We start from the raw sequence: 24690 nt of genomic DNA, 5'->3' as shown, positions 1-24690 counted from the left end.
AATATGGCTGACATATAGTGTAGTTTGCCTATTTTTCTCTTTTGTTTAAATCTATTTTAGCTTTCACTTTGTCTGAGATCATGATTACTACCCATGCTTTTTTTCCTAGTAAATTCTACTCCTGATTTTTATTTTATGTTTGTTTTTATCTCTTATTTCTTGTCCCTCCTGACTCTTCTACTTTACTTCTGCCCACTACCTTGCCCTCCTATTACTTAATCTACTCCCCCCAAAGATCCTTAATTCTCTCATTCCTGTTAATCTAAACACTCTTCTATTATGCCACCCCCCTATCGTGATGTTCTTTTATAGTTCATATGATACTCTTTTGAGTGGGTGTATTGATGGGTTGTACATTTTTTGGGGGGAAATTATAGGGGCATAGCAGAAGGATCTGCTAAGGATCTAATACTAGGAATAAACTTTGGAAGCTTTATTATGGCTAATAGTCATAACATGCCTTATGTTTTGTTGCCACTTGTTTTATGTGTTTTTCATAGCCCAGAAAATTTGACCAATGATTTTTCTAAAGAAATTCAGATAATTGGCATGAGTGCAACACTCCCTAATCTTGACCTTGTAGCTTTGTGGTTAAATGCTGAACTTTATCACACTGACTTTCGACCAGTACCGCTTTTGGAATCATTAAAAATTGGTAGCTCGATATATGACTCATCCATGAAGCTTGTGAGAGAATTCCAACCCATGCTCCAAGTGAAGGTAAAATCTTTTCTTTTTAACTGCTTTCAGACATTAGATATATGCATAGTGCTTGGATTGAATTTATAAATCTCAACCTTTAGGAATATATCAGTCATTTTAAAGTTTGATACTTTAGAGAATACAAAATCACATTATTAATAACTTTCAGAACTAATGAAATAATATTTTGTCACTTTATAATGCTCTGTGTATGTATGATGCATGATGTAATCATTCAATCAAGAAATATTTATTAATCTCTCACTATTTGTCTGCGGCTGGGTAATAATATGTATTATAGTTGTGCTTGTATCTGTGTTTTTATCTGTTTTGTATCTGGGAGGTTTGTTTGTGATGGGGTGGAGTTCATAATGTTTTGTTTTGTGCTAAACTTTGATTCTGGATATCATTCTATTTTTGAACATTACTATGAATGTATTCTGAGGACAAACTTCTGGGAAAGTGGAGTGAGAGTTTGCATGGGATCTTCTCTTCTCAAGTGCCTCCCTACCTCCCACTAAATAGCAATTAAAACATCATTAAGAAACAGAACAGTCAGAAATCCTCATATGATGCTTAAAAATCACCAAAAACAATGATCAAATTGAAAAAGAATTAAAAAACAATATTATGTAATAAAGGATGCAGAGCCAAAAATTAGAGGAGAAAGTTCTACTGAAGTAACATCTACAGTTCTATTAGAAACAAGAAATTCAAAGATAAAGTAAAATGGATAATAAACCCATTCAAGGAATTAAGAAATAAAATCAGCAAAAAAGTCAAAAAACAAGTTATGAGAACAGAATACAGTTAGAGAATCTTGGGACAAGATGAGAATGATGCTCAGCTGTTGGGAAATCTTCATAGAGCACGAAAAAGATCAGTGGAGGCAGAGTTAATGGGGAGGACTGAATGATGTAGTTGATGTGGAAATTTCAGTACTTTTATTATCTCCATTTTAAACATGAGGAAACTGAGGTGAGAGTCATCATTAAGTAACTTGCCTAGGGTCAGCAGTGCCTGGGTGGCATTTGAATTCGGGTGTTTTTGACCCTAGGTCCAGCACTCTTACCCACTAAGCCGCCTCTGATAAGTGTGGCGGTACATCTTATACAGTAAGGCTTATCCCATTATCATTAAGAGTTTTAAGCATCTCCTCCTGGGAAGTGGAGAAGAGAGAACAGGTTGGGGCAGTTGTATTTGTTAAGTGGGGTAAACAACAGAGACCCACTGTTCAGTTTTGTAATTGGTAACTGCCAGTTCTCTGACTAACTCCCACCCCTCACATGATGGCCCCAGGAGGAGAGAATCATCAGTTTCTCCTCATTTTGGGCTGTCACTAGCACTGAGATTCCCACTGTCCCACAGTGCAAGAAGTTTTGGAATTATTTAAAAGGTATTTGCTTTTATTATAATCTCATTAAGAAACAAAGCCTTGCTTATGAAACAATATAGTGTTTGACTTGAAATTTCTTGAATAAGATGTGTTTTAGGAAGTACTTTATATTAGAAGAGCAACTAGAAAATATTATTCTTTCCTTTTTTAGGGAGATGAGGACCATATAGTTAGCTTATGCTATGAAATCATTCATGATGGCTATTCAGTCTTAATTTTCTGTCCATCAAAGAGTTGGTGTGAGAAACTGGCGAATATCATAGCCCATGAGTTTTATGATCTACAGCATCAAGCAGAAGGTGAGTTATAGACAGTGAAAATTTACTGGGTGCTGAGGGCTTGTATGCTGTACTTTTGTGCTCTAAATAGATGGCAATCTTATTTCTGTCATCTTGGCCTCTAGTTATAAAAAGGTGTTGACTCACCACACCCTCCAGGCCAGGCATGGTTCTTCTGACTGTGAGAAATTATTAATGTTCCAAAGATTATCATTTGGACTTGAGAGGACCTCTCAGGTAAAAAAAAAACTGTCTTTCCATGCAAATAAACAATGATAACAATAATGTAAGTGAAGACAACACTAAAAATAACAATTTGGATCATACCTAGCCAGTATTAATTTCAGTGTTTGATATTAAAACACAGTCCAGTTCTGTTAAGAAATGGTTAACTATGCAGGTGAAAACTTATACATGTTGTTAGTTGTAATCACTGTATTACACAGTTTTGCTTACTTTCTTTTTAAAGAGAAGGTATGCTATAGGAGATTATTAGGGGAGTAATTGTTGTGTCATAACAATAAATAGATATTAAAAATTTGTGAACTGCAAATATGTAAACTGGAAAAGTGGATATACTGTTTTCTGTCACATTATTAGTTAATAATTAATGGTTATCATTTATGTAGAGTGCATCAAAGTTTGCAAAACCCTTTACATATGTCATTTTATTAGGTTCTTTTGTTTATCTCCTCAGGTGATATACTTTTATTTATTGGGAAGCATGTATTGTGTCAAAACAAATGAACCAATAAAAATACAAAATAATAGGGAAAAGAAAAAAGCATTTCAAGAGGGAAGGATGATTGGGTTTTAGAGCTGGGCCCCACCCCAGTCTGCAGGTCAGCTGCTAGGGAGAAAGGAATCTCATGAAAAGGGGGAGGGGGCTGAGGATAAGTTAGGAGTTTGAACCTTTTTCTTATTTGGGGCATTATTTTTCAACTCATCGTTCAATATGTACATCAAAAAAATGGTTCTCAATTGCTTATTTCCACCTGAAAAACTGCCATTCAGTATAGACGTGTTAAAATGAAGGAATACAAATGAAAAGAATTGTGGCAAAAGATTATTGTTTTCACAACATTTTTACAATGTAAAGTATCCCTCCTCCACATATGAAATAGATATTTAATGGAATGTGATGCTGAAATTCAGCCAGAATGGTGCAACTCAACACTAAGTCTGCATTTCAGATGTACTGCAGGACACTATTTCCCTCATTTATAGTATTTAAAACATACAATAACATTAAAACATGACAATAATGATGCAGTTTGTAAGAGTTGTATGTGAGGACTCAAATATAGCCCAAATACAGTCAAATGTAAAATCTGCTTTAACGTATGTTAACTCTCAGATGCAAGCTGTTTGATAATGTGGAGATTGGACACGACATCTCTTGCATACATTTACTGTAACGCTTTGTTGGGGCAGGGGATTATTGATGAGATGCTTAAATAGGAATTACCATGCAACTCATCTGTGGTCACATTTCAAATGAAGAGGTTTATTGGACAGTTTATTAGGAGATGACTTGGATTCAGCTGTAGTTAAGAAATGATGTTTAATAGCACTTTATGTAGCATTAATGACCAATCTTGTTGATTACTCTTTAATATTTCAAAAGCTTTTAAAAAGCAGATTGAGAACAATTGTTAATTTCCTATGACAAGTTATTGGCTATAGTTTAAGAAATTTTTTGGTCATAGTAGGTAAGAGAGGCCAGACTCAACTGAATGGATCTGATTCCTAACCTAGCCACCCCTGTATTCTATTCCTACCCTTTCTATCTCTGCCTTCTATGATACTTTATGATATAATGATCATATTAAACATTATATAAATGTGAATTAATAATATATTATCAACATATTATAATTATAATATCAGTATTAATTGCTTGATGAATTGTCATATCCTTGGCTTACTCCTGCATTGTTCAGTAAGAATAATTCAAATTCCCTTTGCTTTCTTTTTTTAAATTAACAGTTAAGCCCAACTTAATATTATTTTTGTGTGCAAACTGATTTCTTTTGTTTTTCTGTGACATCGTATTCCAATCTTTTCCTTCATTTCTCCTGAATGAATTGTACAACCAAGGGTTGTTTCCTCTTGCTATGTCAAGGGTCTACTTGTACCTTTTTGTCAGAATTTATAGTTTAAGTGACTTGATCTTTGGGTTCTCTAGATTGTGTATTTGCAATTTTTACTCTTTGTTTACCATGTATCTGAGAATTTTCTTGTAGGATTTCTTGAAGTATTGTATTCAGACTTTTAATTTCAGTATATTTTTCTAGAAAGCTTTATTATTCTTAGCTTGTCTTGACATTCTGCATTCAGGATAAGTCCTATTTTACTTAGAGAGTTCTCAAGTATTCCGATCTTTTAACTTTGACTTCTGTTCTTTTGATTTTGGTCTTTTTTTTTGTTAGTCAACAAGCATTACCCCTTCATTTTTTAATGTAAATTTTGGTGGTCTCTTTCAGAGAATCTACTCTTTTAAAGATATCTTTTTTCTCATTTTGCTTTTGAATTTTTTTGAGATCTCCAATTTCTGTCCTAATTTTTATCTGTATTTCTTCCTTTAATTGCTTTACTAATCTGCTAAATTATTATGAAAATTCTGGAAGGTGTTCAGTTATAATTTTTTAAAGTTTTTTTTTTTTTTGCAAAATTATTTCTTTTGGGATTTCTGCATTTTTTTGTTTGACTCGGTAGTATTTGTTCATTCCCCTGGGTCTTCTTTTTGATTGTTTGCTCATCAATTTTTCTGCTGTTCTTTTTTGTGAAATTTTCTCCATACTTATCCACACTTTTTGTTATTTTACTTTATTTGGTGCATTTCTTGCTATATAGAGATGATAAAGAGAATCTGTATATACACACATACATGCACACAGTACACTTCCACACATGTACACCTACAAATATACTTCTGACTCAGCCATATTACCAGAAGACCATCAATAATTTTTATTGGTTAAGGGTAGCTGTTAAAATATGTGAACAGGGGTGGCTAGGTGGTGCAGTGAATAGAGCACTGGCCCTGGAGTCAGGAGGACCTGAGTTCAAATGTGACCTCAGACACTTAGCACTTATTAGCCATGTGATTTGGGTAAGTCACGTAACCCCAACTGCCCTGCCTTCCCCCCTCCAAAAAACAAAAAATAAAATAAAATAAAATATGTGAACATAGTCATTTAACAAAGATCCACAGAAGGAAATGACTTGATTATAGGAGTATCTTACCTACATGTAAAAATAGTGGATGGGAGGGGAGGTAATGGTTTTGCTTTATAATGACTAGTGAAGGTCTTTTAAAAATTATTTTACAAAAGGATTGGTAAAGCCACCTGAACTTCACCCGGTTACATTGGACCGAAAGGGACTCCTGGAAGTGATGGATCACTTAAAACGCTTGCCTTCTGGACTGGACTCTGTACTGCAAAAGACTGTACCGTGGGGCGTGGCATTTCATCATGCAGGTAGCCTGCAGACAGAATCAGAAATCATTAGAATTGAATCTAATTTTGTGAAGCAACCTCATTTAAAAAGTCAACATTTCTTGATTTTCTGATTTATTTTATGTTTTATGTAAACTTCATTTCTAGTTAGCCATACCCAGGGCCAGAGACTTAATGTTTAAGAGATTGTATCATTCCAGCTGCAGAAAATAAAAATAAAACCAGTATAAAAATTTAAACAATTTAAAACTTCTTAATATATCAGAAGATATGAACTGACTTGGAATTTAGAGCTGATCATACTGAGGAGGTGACTTCTAAAGGAGTTGCCTTTCTGTTCTTTTGATTCTTTGGGACTTCATATTAAAGCCTTGATGGCCGTTCTTTGTTCTGTGATATTCCAGAATTTAGCTAATTATCACAATATGTTTTAAAAGTTGAAAATGAAATAATTTTTAATTCATTTTCATTTAAAATGTGTTATCATTTAGTACTTTAGGAAGGGAGAAAAGTTTATAAGATCACATAAAAACAGTTTGTCAAAACAAAAAAATTTGGGAGCTAATGACAGATTGGCAGACTGTGTTTCTCTTGTAAGTCAGCTAACCATTTTGATTCCTTAATTACCAGTCTTTAGCATTTCTAAAATTTTAAAGTAGTTATCACAGGATTTTGTTTTGATATACTGAGCTATGCTTAAGTTCTTTACTAAACATTTATGGAAACCTCCCTTTTCAGGTCTCACTTTTGAGGAGAGGGATATTATTGAAGGAGCATTTCGTCAAGGCCTCATCCGTGTTTTAGCAGCAACATCTACACTTTCTTCTGGAGTGAATTTGCCTGCCCGCCGTGTGATTATTCGGACTCCTGTCTTTAATGGAAAATGTCTTGATATTCTCACTTATAAGCAGATGGTTGGTAGGGCAGGAAGGAAAGGTGTTGACACAGTAGGTAAGTAGAACATAGTAATGTTATCTATGAACATGATCTGTCTACTTAGGAAATTACTGTTTATCAAATAGTTGCTAATCATAATGGGTAATATGCATAATAATGCATATGGGCTCCTCAGAATGATATTTTTAAATGTATAAAGCAAAATCCAAACAATTTCAAAAGAAACTAAAAGTTAGTGAAAGTCATGGTTTAATTTCTTCCTGTCCAATTTCATAAGTCCTCTGAAATAGATCCCATGTTGGTCTGTGGACTCCAGGTGAAGAATCCTCTACTAAAGGGATTAAGAAAAAAACCAGAACTAAATATAAAATATGCAGTTTCACAGCCCCTGAAAACTAGGTGTCTTCTGTGTTGGGCAAGTTGTTAGGATGAAGTCTCTTAATATTGGAGAAAGATTTAAGGGAATGCAAGAAATAATTCATTTATGTCACTTTCTTTCTCTTGAAAAAAACATCTTATTTTTTTAAACTCCACTCTCACTTCACAGATCTAAAAAGTGCCTCAGAGAGCAGACATGTGACTGACTTACCAAGTGGAGAGAGATAGCAGCCAAGAAAAACATTGCTTTAAAATATAAGCTCATTTGTAACACTGTTACAGAGAAAGATAGATGATTAGAATAGTTATCTCATGAACAAAGAAAAACAAGTTTAAATTACTTTAAAAAAAGTTTGACAAGAAACCCAATAAAAGCCATGAAGCCATTTAAGAATGGAAAATAGAAGAATGAAAATATATGGAAGAAAAATGGAAAATATCAGTAAATATTTTTACAACTTTTTTTTCACCATGAATTGAACCATGTTTGTACTCTTCACGATCCCAGATGTTCTCATGTAAAAGTTAATAAGCATTTATTAAGTGCCTACTCTGTACCAAGTATCTTCTATAAGAGGTAGAAATGTTACTAAAGAAAATGACAAGAAAAGTAGTGAGGTGATACTGATTGTACATAAAGATTGTACATAAATTGTACATGAAGAAGTCGGAGCAACACAGTTGTGAGGACATTGGCTGATTCAGTCAGAAATTTTCTTATTTTTAATTTTTCTTTTTTCCATTCAATTTTATTTTCAGTTCCAGATTCTTTCCCTCCCTCTAGCTTTGCCAACCCATTGTGAGAAAGCAGAAAATAACAAAGTCTATTACAAATATGAAGTCATGCAATACAAAATCAGAAGTTTTCTGAGGGAAGAGGAAGATATTAATGCTATAGAAAAATCTCAGGCTTTATTTTTAAAAAAGATCAGACATCTTCTGATATATAAACCTCTCTATCTCTACATAGAATCAAAGCCTCCTCAGTGAAAATTTTAAAAGGGAACAGACAGGCTTTTGTAAATGATATTGTTTTGATCTTTTTTGAATATTGTATTTCAAAGATTACTTTTTCCTTTTTATATTTACAACATATTTTATGTAATCCTGACTATAGATTCTTTAAACATGAAATCTTTCTCGTGACTTGCAGTATTTTTTCTTTGACTTGGAACCTCTGGAGTATTGTTATTATATTTTTTAGTGTTTTCATTTTGGAATTTCTTTCAGAAGGCAGATTTCTAGTAGATATAGGCAGTTTTCTTTTATGACTTCTTGAAATATTGTATCCAAGTTTTTGTTTAGTCATGATTTTCATGAATTATCTCTCCTTGACCTGTTTTGCAGGTCTGCTTTTGATATTAGATACTACACATGCATATTTTTCTAATTTTTCAGTCTTTTGAATTTATTCTAATATATCTTGTTGTGTCTTTGCATCATTGAGTATTCTTTGTTCTATTCTTTTTTTTTTAGCTAGTATACTGCTTGTATAAGGTTTTATACTTTCTATTTTGAGGTTTTTTTTGTTTTGTTTCTCTTGCCAGTTTTTTATTCAGGATTTCTAATTTAATTTTTTTTCTTCTTTTTTCATCCACTTTTAGAATCTTTGTGGTAGAATCATTTTTTCCCTCCTTTGAGACTGGATGGAGGAGCTTGTTGGGTTTTTCCCTTTGGTTTTGGTGATCATTTTTTCATATGTCACCCTTTAAAAATCTTTGGGCAGTTTCTTAGGTATAAACTTTATAGTCAAGCCAGACTTCTTCAGTAAGAAAAACTTCACTTCCACATTATAATTTTTAACAAATCTTCTACTAGCAACATTCCACTGTTGAATTTTTACTATGATGCAATTTATTGAAAGATGTAGTGAATACAAGATCACAGTGTTTTTATTGTTTGTTGACTACAAAAGAACATTTAATTCAGTAGAACATGATGTTCCCTTCTAACAAAGTGTCTACTTAAAAAAAAATATTTTATTTTTGTCAATCAGCAAAAATTTGCCCTCTTATTCTCTTCCCCCAAATCCCTTTTTTCTACTTGAGAATGAAAGAAAAACCCCATCATATGCACGTATAATCAATCAAAACAAATGTCCACATTGGCCATATAAAAAAAAATGGTCTCATTTTTCACTCTGAGTCCTTCACCTCTTATCACTAGTCCTTTGGAATTGTGGTTGATCCTCATGCTAATGAGAGTTCCTAATTCTTTGAAAATTTGCCTTTACCATTTTGCTATCATTGTATAAATGTTCTCCTGCTTCTATTTACTTCATTTGGCATCAGATCATACAAACTTCATCATTTCTTATAACGCAATAGTGTTCCATCATATTTATATCCTATAACTAGTTCATCTATTCTCCAATTTATGTGTACCACCTCAGATTCCTATTTTTAGCTACATCACAAGAGCGATAAATATTTTTACACAGCCTTAGACTTTATTTCACTTAGGACTAATCTCTTCCTTAATCTGCCCTCCCTCTAAATCTTCCTTTCCCTCCAGTTTCCCTGTCAAGTGAAATGTATTTCTGTAACTATTTTAGTGCATCTGTTTGTGTATGTATTCTTCCTTTAATCAGTTCAGAGGGGAGTGAAGTTGAAATATCAACTGTACCTCCCTTCCTTGTTTGTATAGATTCTACATGAGCATCATAATTATGTGAATTAATTTCCCCTATCTTTTCTTTTCCATTACATTCTCATATCATGTCAACCGTTCCTCAATTTAATGGGAACCTCCTTAATTTCTACTTCTTTGCCACCATAAAAAGAGCTGCAATTAATATTTTTGTGTATATACGTCCTTTTCTTACAAAGCTTTTTTGTTGTTGTTTAGTCATTTCAGTGTGTCCAACTCTTCATGACCCCATTTGGGGTTTTCTTGTCAAAATACAGGAGGGAGTTGCCATTTGCTTCTTCAGCTCATTTTACAGATAAGAAACTGAGGCATTCAAGATTAAGTGACTTGCCCACGGTCACACAGCTTATTAGTATCTAAGACCAGATTTGAATTGATAAAGTTGAGTCTTCTTGACTCCAGGCTTGCTACTCTATCCACTGTGCCACCTAGTAACTCCCAAATTTCTCCCATAAATAAGATCTATTTTTAATGCCAATATTCTATCAGTATTGTTCGGTTATAAATTATAAAACACATCAGTCTCTGAGGAATTAAAATGTGTTTCTCATAGAAAGGAATGGAGTGATACATGGTGGGAGTGAGCAGACTGCAACATAAAAACTTTGATGAAAAATTAAAGAATATCTTAGGCAAATGTATGAAAAATAAAATGAAATGATCACATGACAAGATTAAGGGAAAATAGCTGGACATCCTGAGTGCTTCACGAGTGTATTTGCAATGTTAGTAGAAAGTGAGGAAGGTTGCCAGTGCACTGGTTGGTCCTTCTATACCTATAGTGAATTTATGGGAGAATGTATCACATAAGATAATGAGACATGGATGGATTGCAGTCTCAGTTGTTGAGGTAAGCCTCAAAAATGGATGCAATTATAGATGCATTTGAGTATTCTGAGTATCAGTTCCCAGTAACTTTCTCTTCTGTTGTCTTCCCGCTCTCACCCCTACTTCCCATCCTCCAAATAAGTTTTTCTTTTATGACAAAGAAAAACAATTAATGAAAACTGTTCCAGATATAACAGTTTATGCAAAACTTTGTACCTCTAGCCCATCAACCTTATATTGAGAAGAGGGCATTATATTTTTTCATCATTGATTCTCTGGAGCCACTATTCTTTGTGAAATACTTGAGTTCTGATATTTTTTAGCATTGCTTTCATTGCTTACATTGTTGTGGTTACTGTATATTCTCTTGGTTCTGCTTTCATTACTATGTATTAGTTCATATAAATTTTCTTATGCTTCTTCTAATTTTTCATATCCATTGGTTTTTATGGCATAATAAATACATTATGTTTATATAGCATGACTTGTTCAGCCTTTCCCCAAACAGTGGGCACCTACTTAATCCCCCCTTCCCTTTGTTTTTTACTACCACTGAAAGGGCTGCTATGAATTTTGGTATATATAGGACCCTTCTTTCTCTCATGGATAGAGGAGAGTAGTTGTACACCTAATAGTTATAGGAATTTTGCTCACATAATTTGAAATTGTTTTCCAGAATGATGGTTTTCTAGACTAATATGCAGCTCTGCCAAGAGTATATTGATTGTACTTATTTTTTCGCAGTTCCTCTATCACTGTTTATTTTTGTTTTATCATCTTTTCCAATGTAAAGAGTATGAGATGAAATCAGAGCTGAAGTAACATTCTTTTATAACTAGTGATGTGTAGTTTTAAAAAAATTGTTGATTATAATTTTCTTTAAAACTGTATTTTTGACCACTTAGATATTGAAGAATGACTTTTAGAAATAATAGCTTGTATCAGTTCCATATATATCTTCAGTCACTTTAATCAGAGATTTTTTTTAAAGCAATTGGGGTTAAGTAACTTGCTCAAGGTTACATGTCCAGGTGTTTCTGGGTGGGTGCTAAGTGTCCGAGCCCGGGATTTGATCCCCAGGTCATCCTGACACTGGAGCCGGTGCTCTTACTCGCTGTGCTACCTGGCCGCCCCTTAATCAGAGATTTTTGATGCAAAAATATTTCCTACTTGACAACTTCTTTTCTTATTATAGCTTCATTGATGGAGAGAAAATGCAAAAAAACAAATTTAGGAGCAAAATGAATTTATTGGTGGTTCTGTCGCTTTTCTACAGATAGGTCAAAAAAAGATACCTTCACAAAATGAGTGCACAAAAGGAAATACCCCATTGGTCCAGGGAGTCATTGGATTTATAAACGTCCATCCTCATTTTCTTCTGTTTTTATTTGCCCCAGGACTACATTACTGACAGTATTCCATTTCAGTTTACCTCTGTACACTTTTCCTTAGTGCTAATATTCATTAACTTAGATTCTAGATGTTAGACATCTAGCACATGAAGTCAGGCTTTCAGAACCATTTCATTATAACAATAAGAACCAAAAGAGTCTATTTTGTTCGTCTTTTAGGTCTTAAATCCTACTGAATATCATTATATTCATGTGGTTGAGAAGTAATGCTTGTCAAGCTTAGCACGGAATCCACTCTTATCCCGTTTTAAAAATTGGGACATTTACCTGTCTCTAGTTTTCTGGAACTGCTCTAGCTTGCTATGCTTTCTTCATCATTACTTCTTATGACTGAGATATATCCAAAGTTTCTTCAGTATTCTGAAATGTGATTAATCTATATCTGTAGCCTAAGTCATTTATATGTCTAAGTTTTCTCTTACTATGTGTTCCTCATTTTGAAAATCATTTTCTCTGTGTGTGTGTGTGTGTGTGTGTGTGAAAGAGAGAGAGAGAGAGAGAGAGAGAGAGAGAGAGAGAGAGAGAGAGAAATTGAGTTAGTTGTACCTTGTTACTATTTTTTACTGTTTACTGATTAATAGTATCTTTCCTTCTACAGCTAGTAGACATGTTGAAGGACCCATCCTTTTTTTGTTTTTTGATATTTAGAACTTCAGGGTGACATGGTCACTTCATTCCAGTGTCTCTCTGATGTTCACATTGTCAAGTAGTTATTTTTTATTGGTGAGTATTAAGCTCTATTAGGGTGTAAGCTCCTTGTGAGTAAGGATTGTTTAATCATTGTATTTGTCTCTTTAGCAGCTGGGACAGTACCTGGCACATAGTGGGTGTTTATTGATTAAAGTTCAGACCTACAATACTTCTCTAACTACATTCTTCCTTCCCATGTTCTGTTGAGGAGAAACATGTGCCTGAATAAGTAAATACAAAATTTATTGGAGTCTACTCCTTCAGCTTTAGTTTCTGTTGTCAGTGACAGGATTCTATTAATCGTGACTCTCAGGAATCATTTTTAGAAATACACAGATAATTTCAATGAATTCCTGAAATTTCAATACTTTTCCAGAGCAAAAGTAAATGGACTTTTATTCCAGGGGAGACAAGAAATGGGGAAGAAGTTTTCTGGGGGTTCCTGCTCAGAGGTTATGTGGCTTTATTTCATAGTGTTCTAGTAAAAGTCAGTGCCAAATCCAGTTCATGTAATAATTACCTTTCTGTATTTTGGGGAATGTAACTTCTGTTTTGCTCTGGAGGCTGCTTAGTTGGCTGATGCTTAATAGTACCAGGAAGGCCAAAGTTCCATGTTTTGCCAGTTTTAGGAAGTTGTTTCAGTTAGAAAGTTATTTCATAGAACCTTGTAGCAGCAAGCACCCCAAGCGTTCCCAGGGTGGCTGCCAACACAGGTTCTTGGATCTGCTTTGATAAAGGAAAGCAACTCAAAATGGGTTAACAAGCTTACTTTAATCAGTCAAATATGTATCGTTTACCTAGTTCAGGGGAAAAAGGTCAGCACCCCGAACTTCAGAGTATACAGACAGAATTATCAAGACAAAGAAACAGATCAAGTAGACAAGTTTCCAAATTGTCCAACCATTACATCCATACCAAATCAACATCTGGGTTTTTCAAAGCTGGGGGGCTCTCAACAATGGCTTCCCAGAGTCTCATCTAATCAAATCACAGAACACTTCTCAAAGTGAGCCCCAAAACAAAGCCTCAAATCAGGGTGCTCCTGGCTCAGAGAATGTAACAACCTTCTAGACCCACTGGCTAATCAAAAAGTATCTACTGAAAAACAAGCCTCCCACCCCAGGCTCCAGGTGCACTTTAGCCTAGGGGCAGGGAAGATCTTTAAATTTGCATTTCCATTACAAACCTTTATTGTCCTTTGCACTTTAATCACATTTGCTTGGGATTTTGTGGGGCATGGTTGAACAGTGTAGGAATACCAAAATGTAGTCAGAGAATACATTTGGTTAACCATTTAGGATACAGAGAGAAAAATTGACAATTCCTTCTCTTAAGGAGCTCATTCTTTCATTGAGGAAAACAACACATAAAGGAAGCATCTAGCTGATGAAAAGACCCAGAAGGCCTAAGGGTGCTGCAACTGGGTAGATGGCAAGGCCCAGGGGTATCTAGGTTATATAAAGAGGTCAGATGACCGTAATAGGACCTCAGGGTGTAGAGCCAGGGCAGATTGTGTAGTCTGGGGCATCCTAGAAGGCAGTGGCAGAGCATGTGGTGAAGTGTGGTGGTCCTTGGTATCACTGCGAAGAATAGAATTGTTGACTCCAGTATCATTTAAGCCATGTGAATAGTCAAGCAGCTGGCAGGGAGGATGTCTTGGTGGTAGAATGGCCTGGAGAAGCAAGGGCGCCTCTTAGTGTTAAAACGTGGCAGAAGAGAAGGACAAGTTGATCTTTTGAGGTATCTAGACATTTACCGTGTTTCCCCGATAATAAGACACTGTCTTATTAAATTTTTTGGACAGAAAAACACCAGAGGGCTTATTTTCAGGGGAGGGCTTATTTTAATGAACATTGACAGCAATTTTAATAAACAGGTAAATGTGAACAAAAAAAATGTACCTTTATTCAATAAGCAAATCACTGGGGAAGAACAGGATGACGCGCTCACTGCTGCAGCTCTGATTGGATGCAGCTCAGAGTGCGGTGTGCGTTTCACCGGGGGGGGACGGTGCATACAGAGGGTACCGTAATGTAGCATGTAGCGCAGGGGATCACCTTCACTACAGTAGCAATCTCAATAGGGCTTATTTTCGGGGGAGGGCTTATTTTAGAGGAATCTTACACAGTAAGGGGAGGGCTTATTTTCGGGATAGGTCTTATTATCGGGGAAACATGGTAATAACATTTGCATTGAGGATATGCCCCTCAGTGTGACATAGTGAATCAACAAGTGTTTTTTAAAGAACCTGCTATTTGCCAGACATTGTGGTAGGTGCTGTTGATATAGAAATGGAAATGAAACACTCCCTGCCCTTAAGGATTTTACATTCTGTCAGAGCAGACACATTCACAAAGAGATAGAAAATAGATTCAACATAATTTGTGGGGATAAGGCATTAGCAGTTAGAATAGGGATCAGGAAAGACTTCCTTTTGAAGGTGGCTCAAACTGAGTATTGAAGGAAGCTAGGAATTCTAAGAAACAGCTGAGGAGCGGTTATATTCCTAAAATGGGGATGGCTAGTGTGGAGACACATGGCCATGAAGTACTGTGTGTGAGGAACAGAGAAAACATAAAAAGTCCTCTTTGCAGGAAGGGGAATAATGTTTAAGAGTAAGAGCTTATGGCTAATTTACAACTTAGCTTTACAAAGTGCCTTACGTATATTGTGATCTTCAACAACTTTGTGAGGTAGGTGCTTTTATTACCCCTATTTTATAGATGAGAAAATAAAGGTTGATGGAATATCACAAACTAGTTAATTATCTGAGGCAGGATTTGAACTCAGGCATTCCAGACTAAATCCACTTCTCTATCTGTTGTACTATTTAGCTCATTCTAATAAGATTGGAAAGGTGGTTTGGGGCCTAGTTCTGAAGGGTGTTAAATGCCAACCAGAAGAAGTTGTATTTGCTCCTAGAGGTTATAAGGAGTTACTGGAGTTTACTGAATAGGGAAGTGACATGGTCAGATTTGCATTTTGGTAAAATCACTTTGACAGCAGTTTGGAGGATGGATGGCAGTGAGAAGAGGCATGAGACAGGGGCACCAATGAAGAGGCTGTTAAAGTGGTTTAGATGACAGATTGAAAGGGTGTGAACTAGGCTGGTGGCTGTGTGAATAGAGAGGAAGGGGCACATTTAAGATTCGAATGTAGCAATAACAAGATTTGTCATCCAAGTGGATTTGTGAGGTGAGAGTGGGGAGTACAGCATTGAGGTTGTGAACCTGTTGACTAGACAGATAGTGGTTACCTTCAACAAATCAGGGAGCTTGGAAGAGAGGCAGGTTTAGGGGAAATGATGAGTTCAATTGGAAATGTTGAACTTGAGTGTCGCCAGGACATCCAGTTTGAAACGTTCACTAGATTTGAAAGGGAGGCCTGGAGTTCAAGAAAAAGGCCAGAGCTGCATATCTATATCTGTATCTTTCTCTGGAAATCATCATTCTAGAGATAATAATTAAACCCATGGGAACTACTGAGGTCACCAAAAGAGAAAATTTATCTAGAGAGAAGAGATAGAATCTTGGGATTGCACCCTTAGTAAGAGCATATGATTTAGCTGATGTTCCAGCAAAGGAGACTGAGGAATTGTCTGGAAGAAAACCAAGGAAGAGCATCATGAACATCCAGAGAACAGTGTGTATTTAGGAGGAGTCCCACCTGCTTCCCATACCAGAAGGTCAAGGAGGACGAGAACTTGGAAATAAGGCCATTGGTTGCCAAGAGAACAGTTTCAGTAGAATGGTGGTGATATGAGACAAATTGCAGGGGTTCTGGGATGGAGGCAGTAGTGATAGCAAGTGTAGGCTAATATTCTTTCTAAATGATTGGTAGCGAAGAAGAAAAGAGAGAGGAGGGGTGGATGTATCAGTCAGCGGTGGCTGTTTTTAGAGTACAGGAGAACCGAGCATGTTAGTAGGCAGAATATGAGAGAGAAGGTGATGATCCCAGAGGAGGAGGGAAGGTTGTACTGAGGCCACAATTGAGGGGCTTAACTTTGGCAAGAAGGAGAGTTTCCTTCTCTTAAACTGAAAGGGAAGAGTAGAGGATGGTAGGAGAGATGAAGATCATCTCTAGAGGTCTCAGTCTTTTTAGTAAAGTGGGAGAGAGTTCTCTGATGGTAGAGAAGTTTTGGAGCAGCCACTGTAGAGAATAGGATAAAGGGAGTTAGTAAGAAAAGAAAAAGATGATTAAATAAGAACAAATGGAAATTTGAATTGGCTATTTTATAGAAATAAGAGAATTTGACACATTTGTACTATTTATTATAGGTGAGAGTATCTTAGTCTGTAAGAAGTCAGAGAAATCAAAAGGCATTGCTCTTCTTCAGGGGTCCCTCAAACCTGTGTGTAGCAGCTTGCAGAGAAGAGAGGGAGGAGAGATAACTGCCAGTATGACACGAGCTATTCTGGAGGTAAGGAAGAATAGACGAGAACATAATTTTTTCTTTTGCCCTACGGTGAAACAAAGGAACTTCAAGGAGTAAAACTTTTTCATTTTTTTATTTGTTTAGAAAAATGATATATAGATGAACTTTTCAATTATCAAGATCTTTACTGACTTTGGATGGCTCTGTCCTAAAGTTTAACATAGCTAGTGTTCTATTTATCTCTTTCTAATTGTAATTGTTACAAAAATGTCATGCAATATGACCCCCAAAAGACTGAGTATCAGAATCAAGGGGCCCTAATCTCTCTCTGAATTTACTTCTTTCTTCTCTTTAGACAAAGGATCAGATTATGTAAGTCTTCAAGAACCATGAATTATAAATTTCAAAAGAGAAGAATGAGATAACTAATTTGGTTAGTCAGTTATCTTTAAATTTAGGACAGTAAGCCCAACTTTAATATATTTTGCTAGTACCAGAATTTTGTGAACTCTTTCATTCAGATGGTATCCATTTGTTTTTGGATAGGAAAAAAGAATCAGCCAATTATCTGCTTTCAAGAAAATTTCCATTTTTTTTCTAATTGTCAGTTGGAATGAAAATAATGCTGCTAGTTTTGACAGCCAGATCCTGAAGAGTTTTTGGCAAAATGAATTTATTTTCTCTATGTTTTATGTGTCCATTATCTTTTTACTTTATGATAAGTTATAATTTTCCCTTCCACTTATTAGATAATTGTTGGTGGGGTTGCCAATACACCAAAAGATGTACAGACTTATGCTTCTTGTACTTTTCTGGCTGCGAGTCTGAAAATGGAAAAACAGAAAAGTTTGAAAGGGAAAAAGGAGAAAATCCAACAGGAACAGCATGGAGCAATCGAAGCCTGTGTGATGTGGCTGTTAGAGAATGAATTCATTCAGATTTCAGAAGCTAATGGAGTAAAAGGTAAAAATGGCATTTCCTGTTTTGTCTGCTTGCTTGTCTTCATGGTTACTCAGAGATTAAGCTTTTGAAGTCAGGCCTTCACTAATTTTCTTTTTTCTTTATAAATAATTGGAGATTTCCTGTCCTCATTGCTTAATCTTGTAAATTCTTATTAGAGAAACAAACACAGGAGAAAAGCAAATACAGTGGATGTAACTACAGTGGAAGACTGAAAAAAATTATGAAGGGAGCTGATATAATCACGATGCTATATATCCTGTTACTCAGCACTATCTGTATTACTCTGTGTTTATTTTCCTGTGTATAACACACACAGTTCCCACTGGTCCAGTGAAAACTTGAGGTATCTCAGAACTATCTTCTCTTGGGATGTTTCAGGAGAAGAGTCAGCAAATCAGAAGACAGCAATAGGAACCATTTGCACACTGATTTGATGCTCTTCCTAATCAGAAAACGTTAAGGAAGTAAAAATAATTGGAAGGTATAGTTTAGATTTTGAGGATTATAGACTCTTAAATTTGAAAGAGACCTCAGATATTAGCTGTAGACTTTGTCTGCAATTTGAATATTAGCAATTACTTTTTGTGCTTTTCTTAGAACTGTGCGTAAATCGAGCCTCTCTGATTAAACACTCTTGTGGCCAGTTTCGTGCATTTATACACGTTTCAGTTTGGGCTTTTTCTTTTCTTCACAAAAAGTCCTAGTTGAGGCTTTGTTGATAATTACTTGTAAATACTGTGTTTAATGTTAATATTTTTTCCATATCACTCTGCAGCTCCATGAATATTTAAGTTTTTGCTCAAAATACAACAAAGGCTGTTCACTTGACAAGAATTTATGGTATCCAAAAATGGAAGAAAAAAGCCTATTACATTTCTGTTAGAATCTGAAAGATATGTTTATAGTTTTTTGATTCTTTGTAGAATGAGAAAATACTTCATCTTTTGAATTTGATATTTGCTTTTCTTTTAGAAAAAGTATATCACCCTACTCACCTTGGTTCAGCCACTCTCTCTTCATCTCTTTCTCCAACTGAGGCCCTGGATATATTTGCTGACCTCCAGAGAGCTATGAAAGGCTTTGTTTTAGAGAATGACCTGCATATTGTCTATCTGGTAAGTTTTTTGTTTTTCTTTCTAGATCCTTGAATAAATATGCAGAAAGAAATAGGTACATAGATACATATGTTCTTATGTGTACTTATGTATGTCTGTATTCACACACACACACACATACATGCACACACAATCTCCTTCCTTTTCTGTGTTTCCCGCAGGCCATTCCTTGACAGTAAATTCCTCCCTATATATAATCTTTAGTCTTTATGTGCCAGTTTTTTTTTTCTGAAAGAAAGACTTTTTGGTCATTATTATTTAGGTCTACCCTTTAATCTTCTCTTCACTAGACTAAATAATGCCTGCTTTTGCAAATTTTTTCTGTACATTATAATATCTAAACAATCATTTTGTGAGTTTTTACATTTTTTATTCCTTTCTATTATTGAGGTACTGAATCGAAGATTGAAATACAGTAATGTTCTGACTAATCAAACATTCCAATAACACCACTGTTCCTTTTTTTATTTAATATTTTATTCTCCCCCCCCATTACAGGTAAAAACATTTTCCAACATTTGTTTCTTAAAACTTTGAGTTCCAAATTCTTTCCCTTCCTCCCTTACCTCCCCACTCATTAAGGCAGGCAATTTGATATAGATTATGTATGTGCAGTCATGCAAAACATATTTCCATATTAGTCATTTGAAAGAAAACACAGACCCCCCAAGCCCTCAATAATCCAAAAAATAAAGTTTAAAAAGTATGCTTTGAATTGCAGTCACTCCAACAGTTCTTTTCTTGGAGCTGGATAGCATTTTTCAGATTAAGTCATTAGGAATTGTCTTAGATCATTGTATTGCTGAGAATAGCTAAGTCATTTGCAGCTGATCATTGTGCATTATTGCTCTTACTGTGTATATTCTTCTCCTGATTCTGCTCATTTAATTTTGCATCAGTTCATGTAAGTCTTTCCAGGTTTTTCTGAGAGTATCTTGATTGGTCATTTCTTATAGCACAACCACATCTTGATCGGCCATTTTCCAGTTGATGGGCATCCTCTCAATTTCTAATTCTTTGCCACCACAAAAAGACCTACTGTAAATATTGTTGTACATATAGGTCTTTTTCTTTTTGATTTTTTTTTTATCTCTTTGGGAAACAAACCTTGTAGTGGTATTGCAGAATCAATGAGTATACATAGTTTGATTCACCTTTGGGCATAGTTCCAAATTGTTCTTCACAATGGTTGGGATCAATTCACAATTCTACCATGCCCTCTAGTGCATTAGTGTCCTGATTTTCCCACTCTTGTCCAACATGTATAATTTTCCTTTTCAGTCATATTAACCAATTTGTTAAATATAAGTTGGTGCTTCAGAGTTGTTTTAATCTATGTTTCTCTAATCAGTAGTGATTTGGAACATTTTTCTTTTCTTTTGTTTTTAAAAGCAGTTGGGGTTAAGTAACTTACTCAAGGTTACACAGCCAGTTATTTCTGGGTGTGGTGCTAAGTATCTGAGCCCAGATTCGATCCCCAGGTCATCCCGACTGGGGCCGGTGCTCTTACTCGCTGTGCTACCTGGCTGCCCCTGGAGCATTTTTCTATATGTTGAATTTGATAGCTCTTATTTCTTCACCTGAAAACTTCCTGTTCATGTCCTTTGACCATGATTTGTGTTGCTATAAATTTGATTCAGTTCTCTATATATTTGAGAAATGAGGCCTTGATAATTTCAGAGACACTTGCTGTAGAAGTTATTTCCCAGGTTTCTGCGTTCCTTCTAATCTTGGTTGCATTGGTTTTATTTGTGAAGAAACTTTTTAATTTAATATAATCAGATTTATCTATTTTCTATCTCATAATGCTCTCTGTCTCTTATTTGGTCATAAATTCTTCCCTTCTCTGTAGACCTGACAGGTAAACTATTCTTTACTCTCCTGATTTGCTTATGGGATCATCCTTTCTATCTAAATCATGTACTCATTTTGACCTTATCTTGCTATATGGTGTGAGAGGCCATACTGTTTCCCAATTTTCTCAGCAGATTTTGTCAGGTAGTGAGTCCTTGTTCCCAAAAGCTGGGGACTTTCTGGGGTCAGGATCTTTTGTTGTTGTTTTCGCATTTTTTCCAGCCTGTTTCTTGATTTTTAATTTAATGTCAAAGTTGGGCTCTGCTTATGGGGTGGTAGGGGCACTGTCCCAAGCTTGTGGGTTGTTTTGTTTTGGGCAGCTAGTCCCAGGCGTTTGTATGCTTTCAGTTCTTCCAAGGAGATAGGATCTAAGGAGAGTTGTGTTTACTACTCTTCTGCTCAGTTCTGTGATCTGTGAGCAGCCACAAAGGCTGTTGCCCTGGATCTGTGAGCAGGGTCACTGCTCTCCTGCAGCTGTAAGTTCTGATGTGCTAGTGTTTCTTCACCCTTAGATGTTAGTGTCACTTATGTAACAGTCCTTCACCCATTGCCAGCAAAGGGACCCTTATGAGTTCCTTCTGACCAATTGTATACTCCCCTTATTAATTGTGGGCTGAGAGCTCCTGATTCAGTCACCTGCAAGGCCTGCTCCTGGTTTGTTGGGGCCCAGCTTGGGCTGGCATGGCCTATGCTGAGCTGTGCTTCCCTCTCATCCCAGTGTGATGGACCTTCTCTGCCTACCTTCTAAGTTGTCTTGGACTCTAAAATTGTCTTACCCTGTTGTTTTATGAGTTCTGTTGCTGCAGAATTTTTTTTAAGGTGTTATTTAAAATTGTTTGGAGGGGAATTGGGGAAAGTTCAGACAAATCCCTGCCTTTTTCCCAGTGTTTTGGCTCTGCCCCCAACTCTGTTGTTCTTAAATGCAATACACATAGAGTCCATTCAATAGTCAGTATGTATTGATCACCTGCTATGCTAGATGCTGCAGTGAACAAAAAAGAATTTAAGACGTGCTTGCCTTCAGTATTTTTACGGCATTATTTTGAAAGATGTAAGCAATAATCAGAAAATAAGATACAGGAAATAAAGAATATGTGCTAATTCAACAATTCAATTAAACATCTGTGTGCGAGGTACTTGGAGTGCAAAGATGATAAATGACGTAGACCCTTTTCCTGTTTGAGCTTATGTTCCAATATGTTGCTAAACTATACCTTATTCTAGAGGTGTCAGACATGTAGTCTGTGAGCCACATGAAGCCCACAACATGCTTGAATATAGCCTGAACCAAATTAAAATGTAATTGGGAAATATTTAACAAAACAAATTTAACAAAATCAATAAATGACAAAACAAATAAGAATGCAGTAAGCATATTATACTACATTCTTAATCTAGAACAATTTGTGGCCTATAAGCATTTTATGTACAGTTTAGTGGTCCCCGTTTCTATTTGAATTTGATGCCATTGCTGTTCTTAATAAATGGTTTGGACTGTGATAATGACAAAGAAGAGATTGTGACAGTGCCATGTGAAATTGGAAGGGGAAGAGATCCCTTTTACCTAGGAACATTGGAGCAGCTTTCGTGGAGACTGTGGCATCTGAGGAAGAATTAAAGATCATCTAGTGTTTTTAACTTGGGGTACTGTTATAATGGTGCTTCCACTAATAGAAACAGACTTATTGGAAAGGGAAATTAGTTTGTGGACAAACTGTGAATATTGTGTTTGAGGTGACATTTGGATATTCACATGGCCACGGTCATGTATATTCATCGATTCAGGAGATAGGTCTTATGTTACTACTATGAGCCCAGTGCCTTGTGAGATGCTGTGGGCCTATAAAAAATGGAATCAAAGATCTTTGCTTAGCAGTGTCTTCTTCTTCCCCATTATCACAGTCACCTGCTCTCTTCCCATAACTCTAGTTCCCCTAATGTACAACATTTACAACCCTAAGAAGTTGTTATTGTTTACAAATATAACAGGTGTGGAAGATGGAGATTATATCTTCCTGATGGTGATAGTTGAAGTCACAAATGGATAAATTTGCCAAAGGAGTAATTATCAAGAAGCTAATGGAAGGTGTTGGAGGGTGTACATATATAAGGGCTGGGGAGTATAAAGAAGAGGCAGCAAAGGAAACAGAAGTGGTTGGAAAGATAGGACTAGAACCAGGAAAGTACAATGCCATGGAAGGCAAGCAAAGCGTGTCAGCAGATGCGTTGTGGCGTAGTGTAATGGATAGTGGCCTGGGAGAACAGTATTATATTGCAACCCTGCAATTAACTCATTTTGTGACCTTGCATCATTCTCGTTCATGGTTTCTTCCTTTGTAAAATGATGTTAGGTGTGGCTTCTGAGATCCTTTCCTCAGAGAAGGACCTAAATTCTGTGATTCTAAGGAATTTATGATTAACATGACAGTGCACGATATAATAAAGAGAACATTGGTTCCGTCGTCTGAGGTCCTGGGCTAAAATTCTGCCTTTGAGGTATATTTGTGACATTGGACCAGTCACTTAACTTCCTTGGACTTCAGTTTCCTCATCTATAGAATGAACTTCTGAAGTCCCTTTAAGGTCTGAGATCCTTATGAGCTCTAGCCTAAGTTATTCATTGCAATATAATATGATTTTAATAGGTACAATGTTAAAAGCTATGTTTATAATCTCTAGAAATTGGTAGTGAAACCAAGATGATTCTCTGACTTTCTATTGTGAATTAGTTGAGAAGACAAGCCTTAAATATATTAGGAAAAGATTAGATATTTCATATACTCCTCCCATTTTTCTGGGCTTTACAAAGATTTGAAAAAAAAAATTTTATGGTGAATTTTAAAAAAGTAGGTTTTTCTAGGAAGAAGTGATTGAGTGCCTTGTGTTTCATGCCAAAATACCCATAAAGAGATCAGTTCTTTTGTTCTCCATGCCTGCTCTATGAACTCTACATAGGTAGTTTAATTTGAGAAAGAGATTATATTAGGATTAAAGCTTTATATATGATTGTTAATTTTAGAAAATTTGCTATAACAGATTAACATGCTGCTACTTTGGGTCCTATACTGGGCCATGGAAATAGTCTTAGAATATAAATCTTGTTTTTGTCATGGAGTTTTGCTCTATTTTTCCTGAATGCATTCATTAATACATAGTATTGCACCTTTTTATTTTGCTTTTTGGAGGGCAATTGGGGTTAAGTGACTTGCCCAAGGTCACACGGCTAGTAAGTGTGTCAAGTGTCTGAGGCCGCATTTGAATTCAGGTCCTCCTGACTCCAGGGCCTATTCACTGCACCACCTAGCTGCCCCTTTAGTTAATTTTTTTTAAAGAGTATTTAAATATCTTTTAATATATTAATTATTTTATATATATTTATTATATATAATTATTTTATATATATAATTATATTATATATTTATTAATATATTAAGTATAATATATTAATAAATATTTTTTTAAAAAGAGTATTTCCTGAGGGAATTGGAATGATAGTAACATATATATAGGCTGATACTTGTAATAGTGTTTTTGTTCATGAATTCAATAAAAATATGGAAATAGTAATGAAGTTTTGGGGGGTACATGTTGAAATGTTAGTTATATCCCCACAATAACCTCTTTATTTACAGATCTTTTTCATTCTATCCCTAAAATGTATAAATTATTTGAGCTCTGCCTTTCAAGCA

The 24690-nt window shown here is 35.5% G+C and overlaps 1 protein-coding gene across 1 annotated transcript in view; it reads left to right on the top strand.

Moving 5' to 3' along the window:
- The window catches only part of POLQ (DNA polymerase theta), a 131187-nt gene that overhangs the window by 13889 nt on the left and 92608 nt on the right, over positions 1-24690 (top strand). Inside the window, exons 6-12 of the mRNA XM_069070003.1 lie at positions 501-720; positions 2250-2397; positions 5715-5861; positions 6579-6791; positions 16972-17114; positions 17819-18032; positions 19005-19147. Coding sequence (XP_068926104.1) covers positions 501-720; positions 2250-2397; positions 5715-5861; positions 6579-6791; positions 16972-17114; positions 17819-18032; positions 19005-19147 — 1228 coding nt within the window. The remainder of the gene's footprint in view (positions 1-500; positions 721-2249; positions 2398-5714; positions 5862-6578; positions 6792-16971; positions 17115-17818; positions 18033-19004; positions 19148-24690) is intronic.

Source organism: Petaurus breviceps, unplaced genomic scaffold (genome assembly GCF_028583685.1).
Source record: "Petaurus breviceps papuanus isolate PSGF00001 unplaced genomic scaffold, PetGlider_PUasm1.0 90792, whole genome shotgun sequence".
Lineage (NCBI taxonomy): Eukaryota > Metazoa > Chordata > Mammalia > Diprotodontia > Petauridae > Petaurus > Petaurus breviceps.
Note: the sequence above shows the minus strand (reverse complement) of the source record. Positions and strands in the feature narration are given on the sequence as shown.